Source organism: Raphanus sativus, chromosome 5, assembly GCF_000801105.2.
Source record: "Raphanus sativus cultivar WK10039 chromosome 5, ASM80110v3, whole genome shotgun sequence".
NCBI classification, from domain to species: Eukaryota; Viridiplantae; Streptophyta; class Magnoliopsida; order Brassicales; family Brassicaceae; genus Raphanus; species Raphanus sativus.
The window spans coordinates 16,464,879-16,484,272 of record NC_079515.1 but is presented as its reverse complement, the minus strand read 5'-3'; the positions used below and the strand labels follow the sequence as shown (position 1 = coordinate 16,484,272).

General features: G+C 39.6%; 2 protein-coding genes across 2 annotated transcripts; one reads left to right on the top strand and one right to left on the bottom strand.

Moving 5' to 3' along the window:
* Nucleotides 1-1,593: 1,593 nt before the first annotated feature.
* LOC108831039 (ananain-like) lies at nt 1,594-1,872 on the top strand. The gene has a single exon (XM_018604610.1). It carries the CDS (start codon nt 1,594-1,596, stop codon nt 1,870-1,872), a length of 279 nt encoding a protein of 92 aa, XP_018460112.1.
* A 13,657-nt stretch (nt 1,873-15,529) lies between these two features.
* Nucleotides 15,530-17,037, bottom strand: LOC108831043 (bet1-like protein At4g14600). Its single transcript, XM_018604613.2, has 4 exons — nt 16,851-17,037; nt 16,648-16,771; nt 16,380-16,436; nt 15,530-15,935 (listed from the first exon to the last, which is right to left on the bottom strand). The coding sequence occupies exons 1-4, from the start codon at nt 16,895-16,897 to the stop codon at nt 15,774-15,776; spliced, it is 390 nt and encodes a 129-aa protein (XP_018460115.1). The 5' UTR covers nt 16,898-17,037; the 3' UTR covers nt 15,530-15,773.
* Nucleotides 17,038-19,394: the final 2,357 nt, after the last annotated feature.

The window sequence follows — 19,394 nt, the reverse complement described above, 5'->3', positions numbered from 1 at the left end:
TTATTCAAGTTCGATTAATGAAGCATTCTAGAACTCGGAACACAATGCTAGATCAACCCGCTGTCGTGGTGTTTCACCTTTCATCGATCAGCCTCAAAGACTAAGCTATCGTTTGGTATGAGAGTTGATGATGAACATTAAGAGCAGATCCGATCAGTTCACAAAACACCCTAATATCTACTTTTGCTGATTAGGGATGCAATGCTCATTCATAACATGTCTAGAAACCTATTACACGGTTAATGAATAAATTAAACCTAAGTTCATACATTAAGCGGCCAGTTTAATGCAAGCAATAAGAGCAGTTACGAATCAAGACAATCGATTGATACTTATCTATATTTAGCTCACGATCTAACACCCTAGGCTAACTAAGCTGATTACTCAGACATGATACAAGAAAATAGAAACACCAATATTGAATAATACTGCATGCAGATAATAGAAAATAAAGAGGGTTCAGAATGATCTTCTCTAGGTGAGATAGATGGAGCCGTCTCCTTTTACAAAGTAGCAAAATCCCAATATGAAAAGCTCTCTAGTCTGTTTCTCTCTGTAAGATATCGTAGAATATTATAGAAAAATAGGAAAAACAAGATATATGGATGTTGTTGGTGGCCAAAGAGAAAAATGGGACGATTAGGTCAAATCCCGAAATAAGTTGTAGTTTCCATAAAAATATTTGCTGCTGGAACATGCACTTAAGTGTTTCGCTCGATCGGGAATAACCATCAAGACTGCTCCGCGTGAAAATCATCAAATTGCACTCTTTTATGCCTCTTTTGCTCCAACAGGTCAATCTTCCATCATCCAGTGCAACTTCAAACTTGAAATGACTCAAAAAGAACCGGGAAGACTCGATAAAGATTTGAAAACTAACTAGAAAACATATATACAAGATGTCTAAAAACCATATATCATAGACAAACCTAATTCGGTCAATAAGAAATATACTGTATATTTTAACGATATAAAATATAAGTTTGTCTATAATATTTCAAACGTTACTAAAGTAAATTAACAACCCACTGCTATTCTCACTTTTAAAACTTTTGCCAATTTGAAAGAAAAAATTACCACATTACCATAAAATTTTGAATCTTGCACCTTTTTTGTATACAATCAGTCAACCAACAATGCAAAAGTGATGTCGTTTCCCATTGTTTTTTTTTTGTTTCCTACTCATCATATTTTGGTATAATACAATTTTTTTGTCTCTCTTAGGCAGTACAATTATATTTACACTGGACTGGTGTGAAACCAGTAAAATCTTCAACTATTCAGTTCATTTGTTTCCTCTAAAACCACAACCAGTCAAAGCCAAACATCTTACCAAACGCTTTCATACTTTTTGTGTAAACTTGAAATTTTCATATATTCTTACTTATCCTATCTATCAATACCAAAAAAAAGGTGGTAGTAGCCTATGTGTTCTTGGTTCTAACTATACTTTTCATGGATCTTGTTTTCATGGATCTTAGGATCTCTCAACCCACATCCCGTGTCACTTTTTAGGAAAAAACCACTACTGATTACCACCAACAATGGATGATCCAATTCTCTCAAATTTATAGCGATGGATTAGAGAAACAGATGAGACTTAAAGTATTCAAGAAAAACTTGGAATACATTGAGAACTTCAATAACAAGGGGAATCAAAGCTACAAACTTGGTGTCAACGAGTTCACGGATTTGATCGATGAAGAGTTTCTAGCCACCCACACCGGTCTCAATGATATTAGCGTAACTTCACCATCCGTAACGATGCCACCTAGGAATTGGAACGTCAGTAACCTCGTTGGTGAGAGCAAAGACTGGAGGAAGGAAGGAAGGAGATGTAACACCTGCCAAAAGACAAGAAGGATGTGGTAAGCTTGCTGGAATAAAATACTTATTATAACCAGTCTCTAGGGATTGATAAGAATGTCATAATTTAACTCCACATACAAAATTTAATACCCATGTCCGGGTGATCATTCTAGGTTATAGGGTAACAGATACTAGATTCTCTTCTTTTTTTCTGGTATAAAAAGAGGATACATGCAGCGCATACTATGGACCATGGGCTTACCGGATATATGTTTATACAGTTTCTATTTTATTTAGCCATTATATTAATTATGAGGATAAGTACTAACTTGTGTAGATTAGAATGTAGAGATATACGGTTACGATCTAATTAGCGTAGTATATATAGTTTGAGAAATACTTGGGTTCACCCCTAGAGTGAACCTTTAGGATCGTCCAGCCAATAAGATTTCACTATTTCATATTTATTATTTTTTTAAAACAGAAACAAAATATTGTCAAGTTTTATTATGTTTTTAAAATAAAAAAATAAATAGAAAATAATAGTAGTCGCAAAAAAGTTTTATATTTAAAATATTGTCACCAAAACACTAAATCCTAAACCCTGAATAATAAACTCTAAATCCTTGGTAAATTCTAAACCCTTGGATAAATCCTAAATCTTTGGATTTAAAAAAAATATATATTTTTAACACAATCAGCAAAACACTAAACCCTAAATCCTAAATATTAAACCCTAAATACTAAACCCTAAACCTTTGGGTAAACTCTAAACCCGTGGATAAATCCTAAACCCTAAAGCTTTAGAATTTATCCAAGTGATTGGGATTTACCAAGGGTTTAGGATTTATCCAAGAATTTAGGGTTTAGGATTTCGAGTTTAGGGTTTAGTGTTTGGCTGACGGTATTAAAAATAATTTTTTTAAAAGTGTTTTTGTTTGCAATTAGTATTATTTTTTATTTATTTCTATTTTTTAGTTTAAAAATAGAATATAACTTGACAATATTCTATTTCCTTTTTTAAAGATACTAAATATGAAATAATGAAATCATATTGGTTGGGTGAACCTAAAGGTTCACTCTAGGGTGAACCTAAGAATTTCTCATATAGTTTGATCTATAGCTTTGTAAAGAACATCGATTATTGAATTTATAAAAACCCTAGAACTTTCAGTTCTTCTTTTCTTGTCTTCTGTATTTTTTGGAATCAACGATTATCGTTGAACGGCCATTCTTCGAAATCAACGGTCATCGAGTTCTCGTCGAACGGCCATTCCTCTTGGAATCAACGATCTTCGAGCTTATCAAGCTTGACGCTGCGCCAGTTTAGTATCAGAGCAAGCACGTTCCTGTCCGAATTTTTCTTTCTTTCTTTTGAATCATGGTACATATTGATTATCCATTCACAATGGATCGACACAACAGCGAATCAATAGATGAGTGGACTGAGTTGCATCTCAAACTTCATGAGATTCATCAAAGGTGTCAATCCTCCATTCGCAGATCATTAGATGAAACTATCAAACGAGTTTCACAACATGGAGATCAACACCGAGAGGAGATCTTCATCGTCGGGGGATCAACGACGAGCAACCATATCCCTTTTCCACAAGAGAAGATCATCTTTGGAAAGATATCGAGATCTGGAAAAGATCAAAGCTTTTCCAGCAGCTTGAAGGGGAGAGATGTTGTTGTTGTTGAACATCATCGCCTCAAGTCTGTCAAAGCGGGTGTTGAGCGAGTCGTGTTGGGATTTGACCTCTGCTGCAAGGATGTCATGGAGAGAGCGGAGCTCATCAACTTGTTTAGTCAAAGAGCGTTCTTGGAGCCGTGTTTCCACCATAGCGCCGAGGAAAGAGTAACTTCTGATACCAATGAGACAGTAAAGGTGAGTATGGATGATAAGTCCCGACTATAAGCTATTCTTGATAACTCTAAGAAGGGTGAATGCTAGCCTAGAAGGAGATTATAGGTTTTAGAAGAGTCACCTTGAAGGTCCTAGATCTTTAGTATGTAGAACAGAGAGTTTTGGAGGTTTATGAGATGAAAATGATTCTGATTAAACGTCTGCAAATGCAGGAAAGGAGTACAAATACTAAAGTTTGACGGTCACACTAACGGTCCAAACAATGACATGTCAATGATGACTAGAAAGCATAAAGTGAAAGTAGAAATGAGATAAGCATATCTGCTGAATATGCTTTTGTGATAAGTTTGGCGAGTGTGACTCAGCCTGTGACAGTTTATGACATCTATAAAGATGAACCGATTAATGTTTTTGACCATGAAGAACTATCTCTTAAAAGGGAAGAATTTCATACGGAGTCCATCTACAGTGGATTTTCAACATTTGATGTTGAATATGAAAATCACAATGAAAACGTACACCGGTTATATGTGGTTAATATCGGTTAAGTACAATAGAAGTTTCATATAAATAGAAGTTGTTGTAACAGAATACAGTTTGAGAAATCAATAACAAACTTCTTCTTTTCTCGTTTCTCTCTCGTTTCTCTCTGAGCTCGAGCTCGGTTCACTCGATCTAATATCGTATCAGAGCTCTTGCTCTCTTCTTCCGCTTCATCGTGATCGATTCATCGTTGATTCGAGCTCGACTTCTCACCGCTGGCGAGTCGCGATCATCATTTCTCCGATCATCTCCGATCGCTTCTGATTCATTTTTTCTTCATCGATAGCGTTATCGACGTCTCCGATCATCTCCGATCATCTTTCCTATGCCGATATCTTATGCAAATGCGGTTAACTCAACTCCGAACTCGGCGTCGTCACAGAATCCAACGACGGCGAGAGTCGCAACGGCATCTCTTCAGGATCCGAACTCCAATCCTCTGTATGTTCACACATCTGATCATGCTGGTATCGTTCTTGTCTCTGATAAGCTTACTGGCTTAGCGAACTTCAACGAATGGCGTAGATCTATGATGATGGCATTAGGAGCTCGGAATAAAGTTGTTTTCGTTGATGGATCTTATCCTGAATTAGAGAAAACTCATCCAGATTATGCTTCTTGGTATCGTTGCAACAGTATAGTCTGCACTTGGATTGTTAACTCTGCCAACAAAGCGATAGCCAAAAGCATTATGTATCTTGATACTGCAAGACAGATGTGGTTGGATATCCATGATCAATTCAAGCAAAGCGATGGACCTAGGACGGCTGAGACCAAGCAACAAATATTCTCTGAAGTTCAAGGTTCACAGAGTGTTAGTGAATACTACACGAAACTCAAGCAGCTTTGGGAAGATCTTAAGAATCATGAAAGTTCTTATCGATGTTGCTGTGGTCATGAACACTGTGATAGCTATAAGAGACTGATAGAACGTGATGAACAAGATCATGTCTTGAAGTTTCTTATGGGATTGAATGACACTTATACTGCAACACGAGGTCAGATACTCATGATGGAGCCTAAGCCTTCTCTCAACAAGGGTTTCAACCTTATTTCACAAGAGGAAAGGCAACGTTCTATGAAGCATGGAAACACGAGTGCTGTGGCTTTTCAGACTTCACAATCATCTGCTCCACCTGATCAACTCATTGCAGCTTATAATAGCGGTTACAACAATTCCAAGAATCGTCCTGTCTGTTCTCACTGTGGAGTTGTTGGCCATACTGCGAATAGATGCTACAAACTTCATGGATATCCACCAGGCTATAAGCCTCCTTCTACAAACTATAGAGCTCAGAATCAGCAGAACAACAACAACTCTGCTAAACCACCTGATTCATGGCCTCCGAAGAAAGACAATGTGACCAGCATGGTTGTTCATGATTCTGGAACTCACAACAATCAACGGGATATTATTCTGGACAACCTCACATCAGATCAGCTCCAGCATCTTCTAACATTTCTGAAAGTCTCTCCACAAGTTCAGAATACAGTCTCTCAGGTTTCGGGTTCTCAGTTGACTCTTGCAGATGGATCTACTTCAACTTCCAAACCTCAACCACACCTTACACCACAAATCCAAGCCCCATCTGGTAACTTTTACCCTCTTCCTTTACTTTCTACTAGCGTTGAACATAGTTCTAGTCCTAGAAATTATGCTTGGGTGATTGATACAGGGGCTAGTTGCCATGTTAGTTCTGACCTGAGTCTATTCACTGATACCCAAACCATTAGTAATACCATAGTTACTCTTCCTGATGGGACACATATCTCGGTTACTCTTTCTGGAACAATCAAGTTTTCATCAACTCTCACTCTTCACTCTGTTCTTTTCGTGCCAAATTTCAAGTTCAATCTTCTCAGCATCAGTGCTCTCACTCGAAAGAGTTCAATCACTGTTCTTTTCTCTTCTGATTTTTGCTATATCCTTCCTTATAATCCTTTTCTTTCTCAGGAGTATATTCTGGACTCTTCGATTGGGAGGGGTAGTTTTCGAGAAAATCTTTATGTCTTGGAGTCTTCTCTTTCAAGTTCAGCTCCTTCTTCTTCTCAAATTCATTCAGCTTTTCAAATTTCTTCTGAGGTCTGGCACCGGCGCTTAGGTCATCCTTCACCAAATAAGATTCAAGTCTTGGCGAAAGAGCTTCACATTCTTATTGATAAACCTGTTCATGACTCTGTTTGTAAAGCCTGTCCTTTGGCAAAACAGAAACGTATTTCTTTTTAATCTTCAAATAATATGTCTCCAAACCCTTTTGATCTTATTCATCTTGACATACGGGGACCGTTTCATGAACCAACATACGAAGGATACAAATATTTATTGACCATAGTAGATGATTGTACACGAGCAACTTGGGTTTATCTCTTAGAAAATAAGAGCTCTGTTTCTTCTATCTTCCCTGAATTCATTCAACTCATTGAAACCCAATACCAAAAGAAAATCAAAGCCATAAGATCAGATAATGCTCCTGAACTTTCTTTTACCTCTCTTCTCAAATCAAAGGGCATTATACACTATTTCTCTTGTGCTTATACTCCACAACAGAACTCTGTTGTGGAGAGAAAACACCAACACATTCTTAATGTGGCAAGATCTCTTCTTTTTCAATCAAACATTCCTTTATCATACTAGGGGGATTGCATTCAAACAGCTATATACCTTATAAACAGAACCCCTTCTCCTCTTCTTCATAATAAAACACCTTTTGAGCTCTTAAACTCTAAACCTCCTCTGTACAATCATCTACGGGTCTTTGGTTGCTTATGTTTTGCTTCAACCTACACCAAAGATCGACACAAGTTCTCTCCAAGAGCAAAACCGTGTGTGTTCCTCGGCTATCCTCATGGATATAAAGGATATAAAGTCCTAGACCTTGATACAAATACCATTTCTATCACCAGAAACGTCATCTTTCATGAAACCATTTTTCCTTATGATAAGTCTCCACCAGTCTCTGATATTTTTTCACAGGATGTCCTTCCTCTGCCGGTTCCAGACTCTCTCTTTCCTGCTTCTTTTGACATTGCTCCTGATCCTATCTTTCCTGATTCATCTGTTCCTTCTCATTTACATGACTCTCCTTCTCCTGATTTTTCATTTCCTGAACAGCGTGATTCTTCATCATGTTCTACACCTGTTCAAAATTCTTCATCTTGTTCCAATACTGAGTCAGTTCCATCAGGAAGGATAGATCCTAATCATAGACCTAAGCGTCATACTAGAGTTCCTACCTACCTAGATCAGTATCATTGTTACCTTTTAGATAAAACCTCTGAGTTTCCTGCCCATCTAAACCATACTACTTCCTACCCGATATCATCCGTACTATCTTATCAAAACCTTGAACCTTCCCATAAGAACTTTGTCCTTAACATCACAACAACCATGCCACCCAAAACCTTCCTTGAAGCGATCAAATCTGCAGATTTTACTGAGGCTATGAAATCTGAGATGACTTCTTTGGAAGATACTGGAACATGGACTGTATGTGAGTTACCTCCAGGCAAACATCCGGTTGGTTGCAAGTGGGTTTACACTATCAAGTTCAACCCTGATGGTACCATTGAGAGGTTCAAGGCACGTTTAGTAGCTAAAGGCTACACACAGATTGAAGGTCTTGACTATATTGACACGTTTTCTCCGGTAGCAAAGATGGGCACTGTTCGTCTTCTTCTCAGGCTAGCTGCAAGCAAGAACTGGTCGATTACACAGCTCGATATCAGTAATGCTTTTCTTAACGGCGACCTTGATGAAGAAATTTATATGACAATGCCTCCGGGTTACTCTCAGTTATCTGGAAAATCTTGGCCGAAGAACTATGTGTGCAAACTCAACAAGTCTCTCTATGGTTTAAAACAAGCTTCACGGCAATGGAATCAGAAACTTTCTAGTGTTATTCTTGCAGAAGGTTTTGAACAGAGCCCTTCTGATCATTCTCTTTTCGTGAAGTGCACGTCTCACGTGTTCTTGGCAGTATTGGTTTATGTTGATGATATACTGCTAGTTGGGAGTGATGATTCAGCTGTTGATGGTTTCAAGGATGTTTTGAAAGCTGCTTTCAAGTTGCGTGACCTTGGCCCTGCAAAGTATTTTCTAGGTTTTGAGATTGCGAGGTCTGCTACTGGTATCTCGATCAATCAAAGAAAGTATACTCTTGAGTTACTTCAGGATGCAGGTCTCCTTGGATGCAAGCCTCTCTCTGCTCCAATGGAACCGAATCTCAAGATGTCAGAATCTGATGGCGTGTTACTTGAAGAACCTTCTGTGTATAGGCGCATTGTGGGTAGACTATTGTATTTGACACATACTCGACCTGATATCACTTATGCGGTGCATAAGCTTAGTCAATACATGTCTGCTCCACGTACTGTCCATCTTCAAGCCGCTAACCGGATTCTCAGATATCTTAAGAACGATCCAGGCCAAGGATTATTCTTCTCTGCATCTTCGGATCTTCGTCTTACTGCATTCTCTGATGCTGACTGGGCTGCTTGTCCGGATTCTCGACGTTCTGTCACTGGATATTACGTGTTTCTTGGTGACTCTCTCGTCTCTTGGTGTTGCAGGAAACACCCTACAGTATCTCGCAGTAGCTCTGAAGCAAAATACAGAGAAATGGCGGATACTACTTGTGAACTTGTTTGGATCACAGCTCTCCTGCATGATCTTCACTGTCCCTCTTTGGCTCCTGCAACTCTCTATTGTGACAACCAATCTGCTCTCCATATAGCTTCTAATCATGTGTTCCACGAACGCACAAAACACATAGAGAACGATTGCCATGTGGTTTGTGAACGATTGCAGAGTGGTTTCTTGAAGACATTACATGTGAGGACTGATAATCAACTTGCAGATATTTTTACAAAGGCTGTACAACCTGGTTTGTTCAAACATTTGATATCCAAGATGGGTCTACATAGTTTGTATCTTCCATCTTGAGGGAGGGGTATTAGAGTATAGATGGTTAACACCGGTTATATGTGGTTAATATCGGTTAAGTACAATAGAAGTTTCATATAAATAGAAGTTGTTGTAACAGAATACAGTTTGAGAAATCAATAACAAACTTCTTCTTTTCTCGTTTCTCTCTCGTTTCTCTCTGAGCTCGAGCTCGGTTCACTCGATCTAATAAGAACCAGCTGCTAATTAGTTATGGTTCATGGGGAAAATATTGTAAGCGAGAAGTTCACGAGGAACCGCCAGATCGTAGTGGAAGCAAAAGCTTGTTTCTCCACGATAAGGAACGCTTAGCTGACGGCCGAGTAAGTAACAACACAAATTCAGTGCAAGATGGTGTGCTTGTGAGAATTTTTAATGATCGTGTTATATTACAACGTCAACTCGTGACGACTTTCATGTTCGATTATATCCGTAAGCAGATAGAAGGTGCTTTTAGTGCAGACGATGTTCAGATGGGAGATCTTGGGTATAAAAATTGCACAAGAAATTTTATCTTACCCTATCATCTTATTGACGTGTTGCTTAAGGCATCCACTTTTGTGACACTCTTTATCTTGTTGTCTCAAGCACTATCAAAAAGTACTTTGAAGTTTAATATGTGGGAATGCACAAAGCACCGAGAACTTGATTGCAATGAAAAAGTAAAAGGAAATCTTTATGCCATGTTTGAGCAAAAGGTGAACCAACTTTCCTTCCAAAATGAACATGACAAAGAGACTATTTCAATCCTGGTTTTATGGCGTTTATGTGGTTCTTGGACGAGGATCAAAGCTCTTTGGGTACAGTGGACGTTAATGTTCGGTGGCAAGAGGCTGGGGGCATGGGTTTGAGAAAGATGGCGGTGATGTGTTCTAAATTTTCTTTTCATAATAATTATCAACGAATCCACTGGGAGTTATCAATTGGTAATTATTTTATTGCTTCGCCACATTCATACACATTGATGTCTCTTCTCTCATGGACAATGTTTGACAAAGTTGTTGTTTCTCCAAAGACACAATGCAAGTGGTTGGTGTCAGCTGTGATGGACAACTGTCATGATCACCTTTTCTGGCTGGCAAAACCAGCTCGTACAAATTTCTTTGAAGATAAATGAAAGCATAAGTTCAGCAGAAAAACCGGTGTATTCTTCATTTAAGAACAATGAAACTTCGTGTTGGTTTGATGCAGGCTTAGAGTTGCCGTTTTCATCAAAATGGAGCTTGAGAGAATGCAAAGCTTTCTTTGTCTTATCGTTTCTTCAAGGTGTGTGGAGTCTTCTTTTAGCTCTTGCATGGTTGTCGTATTGGCTGATACGTGGTCACTAGTTGTTGTTGGATAATTCCAGTTAACTTGAGGAGCAAGTTAACTCATTAAAATGGAAGTTTAGTGAGTTAAGGAAAAAGGAAAACATATCGAGCTTAGGAATGTTTCCATATTATTATTAGGAAAGAGATGTACCTTCTTCCTATATAAAAAATTCTCATGGAGCGATGTAACTTCATGAGAAGATCATGAGATCAAGAGAAACACATTGATTTAGTTTTGAGAGAGTTTCTAAATCTGATAAGAAGAGTTAGTTTTTATATTTTGTGTGTTCTTGCAACTTTAATTGGTATCAGAGCTCCAGGTTTCGAAGGTCGTTTACAAGAGGAGTTGTAATTCGGTCAAAACATGGGAGACGATGTTACTTCTCAAGCACGTGATAAAGGTCTTGAGATGAAAAAGGACATACGATGTCCGATGCTAACATCGACCAACTACACCGTATGGTCGATGCGCATGAAAGTGATGCTTCGTTTGTACGAAGTTTGGGATACGATTGATCCCGGGAGCAATGACACAAAGAAGAACAATATGGCGATTGCTCTACTCTTCCAGTCAGTCCCGGAGGCGCTAATACTTCAGATTGGAGAGCATGATACATCGAAGAAGATTTGGGAAGCTATCAAATCCCGTAACCTAGGTGCTGATCGCGTGAGAGAAGAGAGGTTACAGACTTTGATGTCTGAGTTTGACAAACTTAAGATGGCGGATGCAGACACGGTGGATGACTACGCAGGAAGACTTTCAGGCTTAGCATCACGAGCAGCCGCGTTAGGAGAGATAATGGAAGAACCAAAGATGGTAAAGAAGTTTCTGAAGGGACTTCCGAGAATGAAGTTCATTCACATCGTAGCTTCGTTAGAACAAGTGTTGGATCTAAATTCAACAAAGTTCGAAGATATTGTTGGGAGATTAAACGCTTTCGAAGAACGCATCAAAGAAGAAATTCAAGATGAAGATCAATCGAAGCTAATTTTTGTGAAGAACGATGCTTAAGGTCGTGGAAGCCAGAACAACTCGCGAGGAAGAGGCAGAGGTAGAAGTTATGGTGGAAGAGGAAGAGGACGAGGAAGGTCTAATGGTTCTGATGGTCAAAACAAAAGAGGAGAAACTTCGGATAAGACCAAGAAGGACTACTCTAAAGTTAAGTGTTGGAGATGCGACAAGATGGGGCACTTTGTGCCACAGTGTCCTACATGACCTAGAGAAGAAGCTAACCTAACAGAAACACAAAAAGCAGATGCATTATATATGCACGAAGTAGTATTCTTCAACGAAGAGAGGGTGTTTCCTAAGAGATTTGATGAATGCGATGGAAACACGAGTATATGGTATCTTGACAATGGTGCAAGTAACCATATGACAGGCAAGAGAGAGTTCTTTTCAAACCTAGATGAGAGCATCAAAGGCAAAGTCAAATTCGGTGATGGATCAAACGTCGAGATTATTGGGAAAGGATCGATCACGTACATCGGAAAAACAGAGGAGAGAAGAGCACTCAAAGACATCTACTACATTCCTAGTCTAAAACACAACATCATAAGTCTTGGACAAGCAACCGAGAAGGGTTGTGAGGTTAACATGAAAGGAGACTTGCTAATGCTAAGTGACCCCCGTGGAAGGCTATTAGTACAAGTTTCGAGATCACCAAACCGATTGTACAAGACACCGATGGAGATTGAATATTCGAAGTGTCTTCAAATACAAGAAATCGGTGTTACATCGATGTGGCATGCGCGTCTTGGACATGTGAACTTTGGAGTCTTGAAGAATATGGTAGACAAGGAGATGGTAGTAGGGATGCCTCAGATGATACACGAGAACGATGTTTGCAGCGCTTGCTTATTTGGGAAGCAAACTCGAAAGTCGTTCTCATCTAAAGCAAAGTATCGAGCATCACACGCATTGGAGCTGGTACATGGTGACTTGTGCGGTCCGATATCACCATCAACACCAGCAAACAATAGATATGTATTCTCATAATCGATGATTACTCAAGATATATGTGGACGATGCTAATACGAGAGAAGAGTGAAGCGTTCGATCGGTTCAAAAAGTTCAAGGAGTACGTAGAGAAGCAAACAAAGCTAAAAATTAAGACTTTTCGCACCGATAGAGGAGGAGAGTTCACATCTTCTGAGTTCATTCGTTTTTGTGAAGAACGGTGTAGCTAGACATCTCACCGCACCATATACACCGCAACAAAATGGTGTGGTCGAGAGAAGAAATAGAACACTGATGGAGATGACAAGGAGCTTGATGAAAGCAATGAAAATTCATAATGAGCTATGGGGAGAAGCAGTACGTCATTCGACATATCTCATCAACCGCATTGCTACAAAGGCATTGGAAAACAAAACTCCTTATGAAGGCTTATTTGTTAAGAAACCGAACATTGAGCATCCAAGGATCTTCGGTTGCATTGCTTTTACAAAGATCAATACTCCACATCTCAGAAAGCTCGATGATCGATCAAGGATGGTGATCAATCTCGGCACAGAGCCTGGATCAAAAGCTTATAGACTCTATGATCCTGTCACGAAGAAGATTGTTGTTAGTAGAGACGTAATCTTCGATGAGAAGAAAGAGTTGGGATTGGTCTACAACAACAATGACATCAAACGATGAAGCAGGAACTTTCAAGCTTCCTCATATCGATGTTACAGAAGGCGATGGTGATGAGCATCACGATGTTACAGAAGAAAGCGATGGTGATGAGCATCATGATGTTACAGAAGGAGATGGTTATGAGCATCAAGATCACCAACACCAAGAAGAAGCTGTAGATGCAGGTGAACAAGAGCAAGTAGCAGAGAACAACGATGCAAACCAAGACCAGCATATAACATCAAGATATGGTCGTAACATCAAAAAGCCAAAGAAGTTAGATGATTACATCCTACTCGCTGAAGTCGAAGGTGGTAGACTCTTGCTCACCATCGATGGTGAACCAGAAAGTTACATTGAAGCTGTAATGATTCAAGCATGGATCTATGCAATGATGGCAGAGATCGAATCTATCATCAAAAACAAGACTTGGAAGCTCGTAAAGAAGCCTGCTGGTGTTAAACCTTTATGATTGAAGTGGGTTTACAAGATTAAGAGGAATGCAGATGGAACGGTGATCAAATACAAAGCAAAGTTAGTTGCGAAGGGGTATGTACAACAACAGGGCATAAACTTTGAAGAAGTATTTGCTCCAGTTGCTCGGATAGAGACCATTCGACTACTCTTGGCGTTAGCAGCATCTAATGGATGGGAGATACATCACTTAGATGTGAAAACTGCGTTCTTGAACGAAGACTTAGATGAGGATGTATACATGACTCAACCAGAAGGCTTTGTGGAGAAAGGAAAGGAGCATCACGTGTACAAACTCAGCAAAGCACTATATGGTTTACGTCAAGCTCCGAGAGCTTGGAAAATCAAACTTGATCGTGTCTTCAAGGAGATGGAGTTCACGAAGTGCACCAAGGAACCTGCAGTATATCAAAAGAGAGAGAAGGGGAGCTTCTCATTGTTGCCATCTATGTCGATGATTTGTTTGTAACGCGAACATCGCTCAACGTTATCAAGCAATTCAAAGATGATATGTCAAGAAGATTTGAGATGTCAGACCTCGGGAAGCTTACATACTATCTTGGGATATAAGTAATGCAAGGAGATGATGGCATTCACATCAAACAAGGAGGATACGCGAAATGTATACTCGTCAACACGGAGATGGACTCATGTAATCTAGCTTATGTTCCGATGCATACAAGTTTGGAAATATCAAAGGCAGAGGAGGAGCCTGAGATTGATGCAACATCGTATCGAAGCACCATACGAAGCACCACAAGATTCAAGTTGGAATTAAGGAGGAGAGTGTTGGATAATTCCAATTAACTTGAGGAGCAAGTTAACTCATTAAAATGGAAGTTTAATGGGTTAAAGAAAAAGGAAAACATATCGAACTTAGGAATGTTTCCATATTATTATTAGGAAAGAGATGTAGCTTCTTCCTATATAAAAAGTTCTCATGGAGCGATGTAACATCATGAGAAGATCATGAGATCAAGAGAAACACATTGATTTAGTTTTGAGAGAGTTTCTAAATATAATAAGAAGAGTTAGTTCTTATATTTTGTGTGTTCTTGCAACTTTAGTTGTTTTCCAAACTGGATTTTTGAATTTGGGAATAAGAGCTACGTATAGTACACAATTGAGTTTCCGCCACGTTGATCTTATAACCTTGTCTTGGTTAATGGATTGGTGGATGGTTTGAGGATGCGAACCACTAGTTGTGTACAAACCTTGCTTGATGGATTGGTGGCTTTACAACTAGTGGTTCGCATCCTCAAACCGAAAACATGCACAGAGCAGCTTTTCCAGCTCTCACCACAAGCCCTCAGCGTTTCTGGAAATTCGTTCCAATGCTGGTATCAAACGCAATTGATAAACCTTAAAAAAAATACATGGAAACAAAACACGAACTTTGCATGTCTTTGTAGTATCTAAGATATAGAAATCTCTTGTTCCAACTCTCCAAGGGTTTGAGCATACACAGAACATGTATTTAAAGCTATTACAATACTAAACACGGCTAAGCACATACAAGGATTACAGATAGAGATTAACGAGGCTAACCAGAAAATGCATACGATAGCGAGAGGAACGAGGAATGGATGGGCAAGCGAAGCGGAAGGAACACTAATCTTCCCGTTGGAAGCAGGATGCCATAGCACGACGGTGGTGGATAAGGAAGCCATTCAAATTTTCTTTATCTTCTTCCTCCCTAATTTTTTATTCCCTTTCTACCAAGTACATGCAGTGTAGAGAGCTTATCCTCTGCTATTCAAATCATTGAAAATTTTCAAAACTTTTTTGCAATATGCCACAGACAAACGAACAAGTATTATATTGCAAGTCACACGGACTTGTAACATTTTCACAATCGGTGAGACTGAATGTGAGATGGGTAAAGACCAGATGGCTAATGAATCAGGTTAGGTAAGACAAGGAGGCCCATGATTTGTTTCAAGTAAGATCGGATCTAAAAATTGGTCTAACAAAGAAATGAAATAGAAGCTATAAATAAAGCCTACAAGTCTCTCAAGCGGCGGTTATGTGACATAATCTTGCTTTTGCTTCTATGAATGTGTTCAAAATAAGCACTATATATAACAGCGAACGAGAAGAACACACAAGAATGTCTGCAACTAAAAGATATCTCTACAGCTTTCCAACATTTTCATCAAGTATTCTTCCGGGGGGTAGAGAGTATCAAATACGATGATGAGTCTTTCATCTTTTGAACATCTTGGACCACAGGTAGAGGATAAAGAAGCAGAATAGCGCGAAAAGAACCACATGCATGATATGATTGTTGCCACTCTGTATGATGCTCAAGTTTAGTTTCCGTATATTGTTCTTCACTCCTGCTTGCGCTCTCATCAATGTCATTTGCTGTCACAGAAGGAAAATAAAAAGATCGAGTAAAACCACCGAAAGCTTTTATGTTTCACACAGGAACATCATAAGGTCCACATGCTTTTTTAACATCCAAGAGTATCTTCACCATATTCTCATTCATAAGCTGAAACCATTTCCTTATGCATTCACCTAACTAACCAAGATTGAAGATTATCTATTTATTCCTCCTACCCACCAGCTTTCAGACTTCAGACAAGACCAGACCCTGAGTATTAATAAGCCTTCAAAGTTCAAATAGTAAAATAAAAAATAAAAAATAAAAAAAAAAGTTCAAATAGTAAATTTATAAAGATTCATTGCTAAATAAATCTAAACTACTGTGGGAAGCAGCTGTAGATACCAAAATAATTGAGGGAAGAGTAAGTATATAAAGTTGAATCAAGAACTTAAATGACATGAACAACAACAACAAGATACCAGCTCATCTAAGAACTCCCTCTGAAACTTTGCTTCTGACCCAATTTCTTGAGCAATCTGCATCAAAAAATACGCAACCAAAAGATAAGTTATGTGCAAAATTGAAGGTAAAAAAAACACAAGGAATTGCAACTGATTCACAACTTGACACATATAAAAGAAGACCTATGATTCACAATATTATGATCAACTTAGTGGCTCAAACAGACCTATGATTCCTTCAGAACCCCGGATTATCAGATTAATGGGAAAGAGAAGGTTGTGTTACATTTTTCAATTGCCTGACTTGACCATGGAGACCAGTGATCTCATCGTCTAGGTCAGAGTGCATGGGATCAATCCTTAGCTGGATTTCCTCTGACCCAGTACCGGTTCTAGTGCTAAGCCCATCTCTGCAAACCCAAAATACAAAAACCCTTTAGTTTTCTCTATCAAAATGATCAATCAAAAAATCAATTTCAAAAGGGTTACCCGGATCTGTACGGAGCCGCACCGCCTCTGTAAGGATTCGATGCCATCTACGCGATATCAGAACATAACTCGGGTCTCCTAAAGTTTGAAGAATCGAGACAACGAAATTGAAAGAAGAAGAATAATACGTTTACGAATTGCGATGGGATGACGATGAAACGGGCTTTTACGGGCTTTTAAATGGGCTGATCGAAGCTATTATTAAGTGAACAAAGAATCTTTTTGGTTTGATTTCCATCACTGTGAGAATTGAGATTCTTTAAACACTACTAGATTTTGATCAACTCTTCAAAAATATAGATTTCTTTCCGGCTAATAACAATGACTGATGTGAATTAGTGTTTTGGTTTTGATGTACAATATTAAGTTACAAAGTCGCATTATATCAGAAATTTTTGAAAAAAAATAACGGAAAAGAGAGCGATGGCGATGGCGATGGCGATGGCGATTTGATTATGAAGACTCGGGAATCCGATGGCTACTTGACAGATCCGCTTTGGATCGCGTTTTGTTTTCGCTGGGGTGATGGTAGTTCTCTGACGATACAGGGAGATCTGGTTATTGAGATTATTCGGGTTGAACCGATATAGATCGAATGCGATTTAGGGTTTTTAAATTGGGGGCTTTGCGAAGGATGGGGGAGGGACGGATTAGGAAAGGTGATTCGGGCTGATTTACGAGGGAGACTGATGAATCACGATCCCAATTGGAGGAGCATAAAACCGGCAACGGTTCAATTGTTGAGCAAAAGGTGTGACTCTACTTTCCATTTAAGGTTTCTTGAAATATCTGTATCGATGTGGGTTTCCTTTCGATGGAGGTTCACTGATTTTCTGTCTCGATTGAGATATGGTTATCGTTGCCATGAATTTTTAATTTCCTTAAGAGATATCATGATGGATCAAAATGATTTGCATACTCTTATTTGGAAGGGGATTTATCTGTTTATGGTAATAGGTTCTAGAATTGATTTCTCTCGTTTTAGGATTACAAGCTGTCACATAATAGTGTATCTTTGGATTGATCTCTGCAGTATCTTTCTGATTCTACTCCTAGGAGTATTTATAAGTCATTGTAACGAGATATGCTTAGTATCACATAGCTTCTTAGCGTTTGCAATAACTCATTTCTGGTGTCTGACAATTTTGTTTCCTCTTGGTTTTGGTGGTGTTGGTTTAGCGAAGATGTCTCAATCCCAATGGATGATGAAGTCAGGAGGAAAGACGGTGGAAGTGGCCAAGCCGAGGCTGAAGATTTCGGTCCCTCGTTTTGACAATACAGAGATCATTGCTCAGTATGCCAAAACGTTGATAGGACGGTGTATGAACCCGCCTAAGCAAGACATGAGGAATCTGCTGTACATGTTGCCAAGGTTTTGGCTAGTAGAGGGACACGTGGTGGGCACTGATTTGGGCCTGGGAAGATTCAGATTTGATTTCGAAAGAGAAGAGGATATTGTTGAAGTACTGAAGATGGAGCCGTTTCACTTTGACAACTGGATGTTATCCATTGTGCGGTGGAAGCCGGTTCTTGAGCCAAACTACCCCTCTCGGATAACGTTTTGGGTTCGGGTACTAGATGTCCCTATGCAGTTTTGGGCGGCTTCAACATTTCTTGGTGTTGGGAAGGCGCTTGGAGTAGTTCATGGCGATGCAGAACTGGTGGAAGGTAGAGTACGTGTGGAGCTGGATAGTTTCAAGCCGCTGGTGTTCTCAATGGATGTCAACTTTGCTGAGGGTGTGGAGCTCCCCGTGAACCTGAGGTACGATAGGTTGGTGGGTTTCTGCAGACTTTGTGCGCATTTGACGCATGATCAGTCACGGTGCCCTTCAAAGATCAAGGAGGAGCCAGAAGTTAAGGAAGAGAGACCGATCTCTGATCATGGCCTAAAACCGCTAAGCTACAAGGCGGCAGTTGGTAATGGAGGTGATTCGATGAAGGATATTGGGGGAGGCAATGATATGCGACCTAGAGGTGCTAAGGAAGACAATAAGGGTAAGGGTATTGCTAAAGAGGGACAAGGTCCTTATAGACAGGACGGACGCTCAAGGGGAAAGTACGGTGGTGGTTATGGAGAGGGACATGCTCGCAGACAGCATGGCTATGGGGCACCCAGGGAGGAGCAGAGGCGTTTTGCCATTAACACTAGAGGGGTGCAACAGTTAGGAGTTGGAGATGGTAATACTCTTCCTCCTCCTCAGAAGCTCATGATGGATGCATTCAAAGGGGTCCACTACCCGCAAAGGGAGAACCAAGAAATGAGGACGCAAGAGGGGAGTTCTGGGACGAGGAAAGCTCTTCTTTTTGAGGAATCTGTAGCAATGGTGGGGTTGGAGGAAGCAGAGACATCACAAGGTGGCAAGGTGTCGGAGGAGAGACAAATGGATGTTGAAAAGGAAAAGAAAGAAGCGATAGGGGAAACTAAGGGAGTTGGCGTGGTTGCTGAGAACCAAATCTCGCCACTAGATGAGGCCAACTTAATGGTGGAAGGAGTATTGCTCTCGGACTCTGAGCTTCTAGATGACGAATGGGAGGAGGGTGAAG

Coding starts and splice junctions, on each gene's coding strand:
- LOC108831039 (XM_018604610.1), top strand. CDS start 1,594: ATGAGACTTAAAGTATTCAAGAAAAACTTGGAATACATTGAGAACTTC.
- LOC108831043 (XM_018604613.2), bottom strand. CDS start 16,897: ATGGCATCGAATCCTTACAGAGGCGGTGCGGCTCCGTACAGATCCGG. Junction 16,772..16,850: donor GCGGCTCCGTACAGATCCGG/GTAACCCTTTTG, acceptor TTGGGTTTGCAG/AGATGGGCTTAGCACTAGAA. Junction 15,936..16,379: donor GGGAGTTCTTAGATGAGCTG/GTATCTTGTTGT, acceptor CTTCTGTGACAG/CAAATGACATTGATGAGAGC.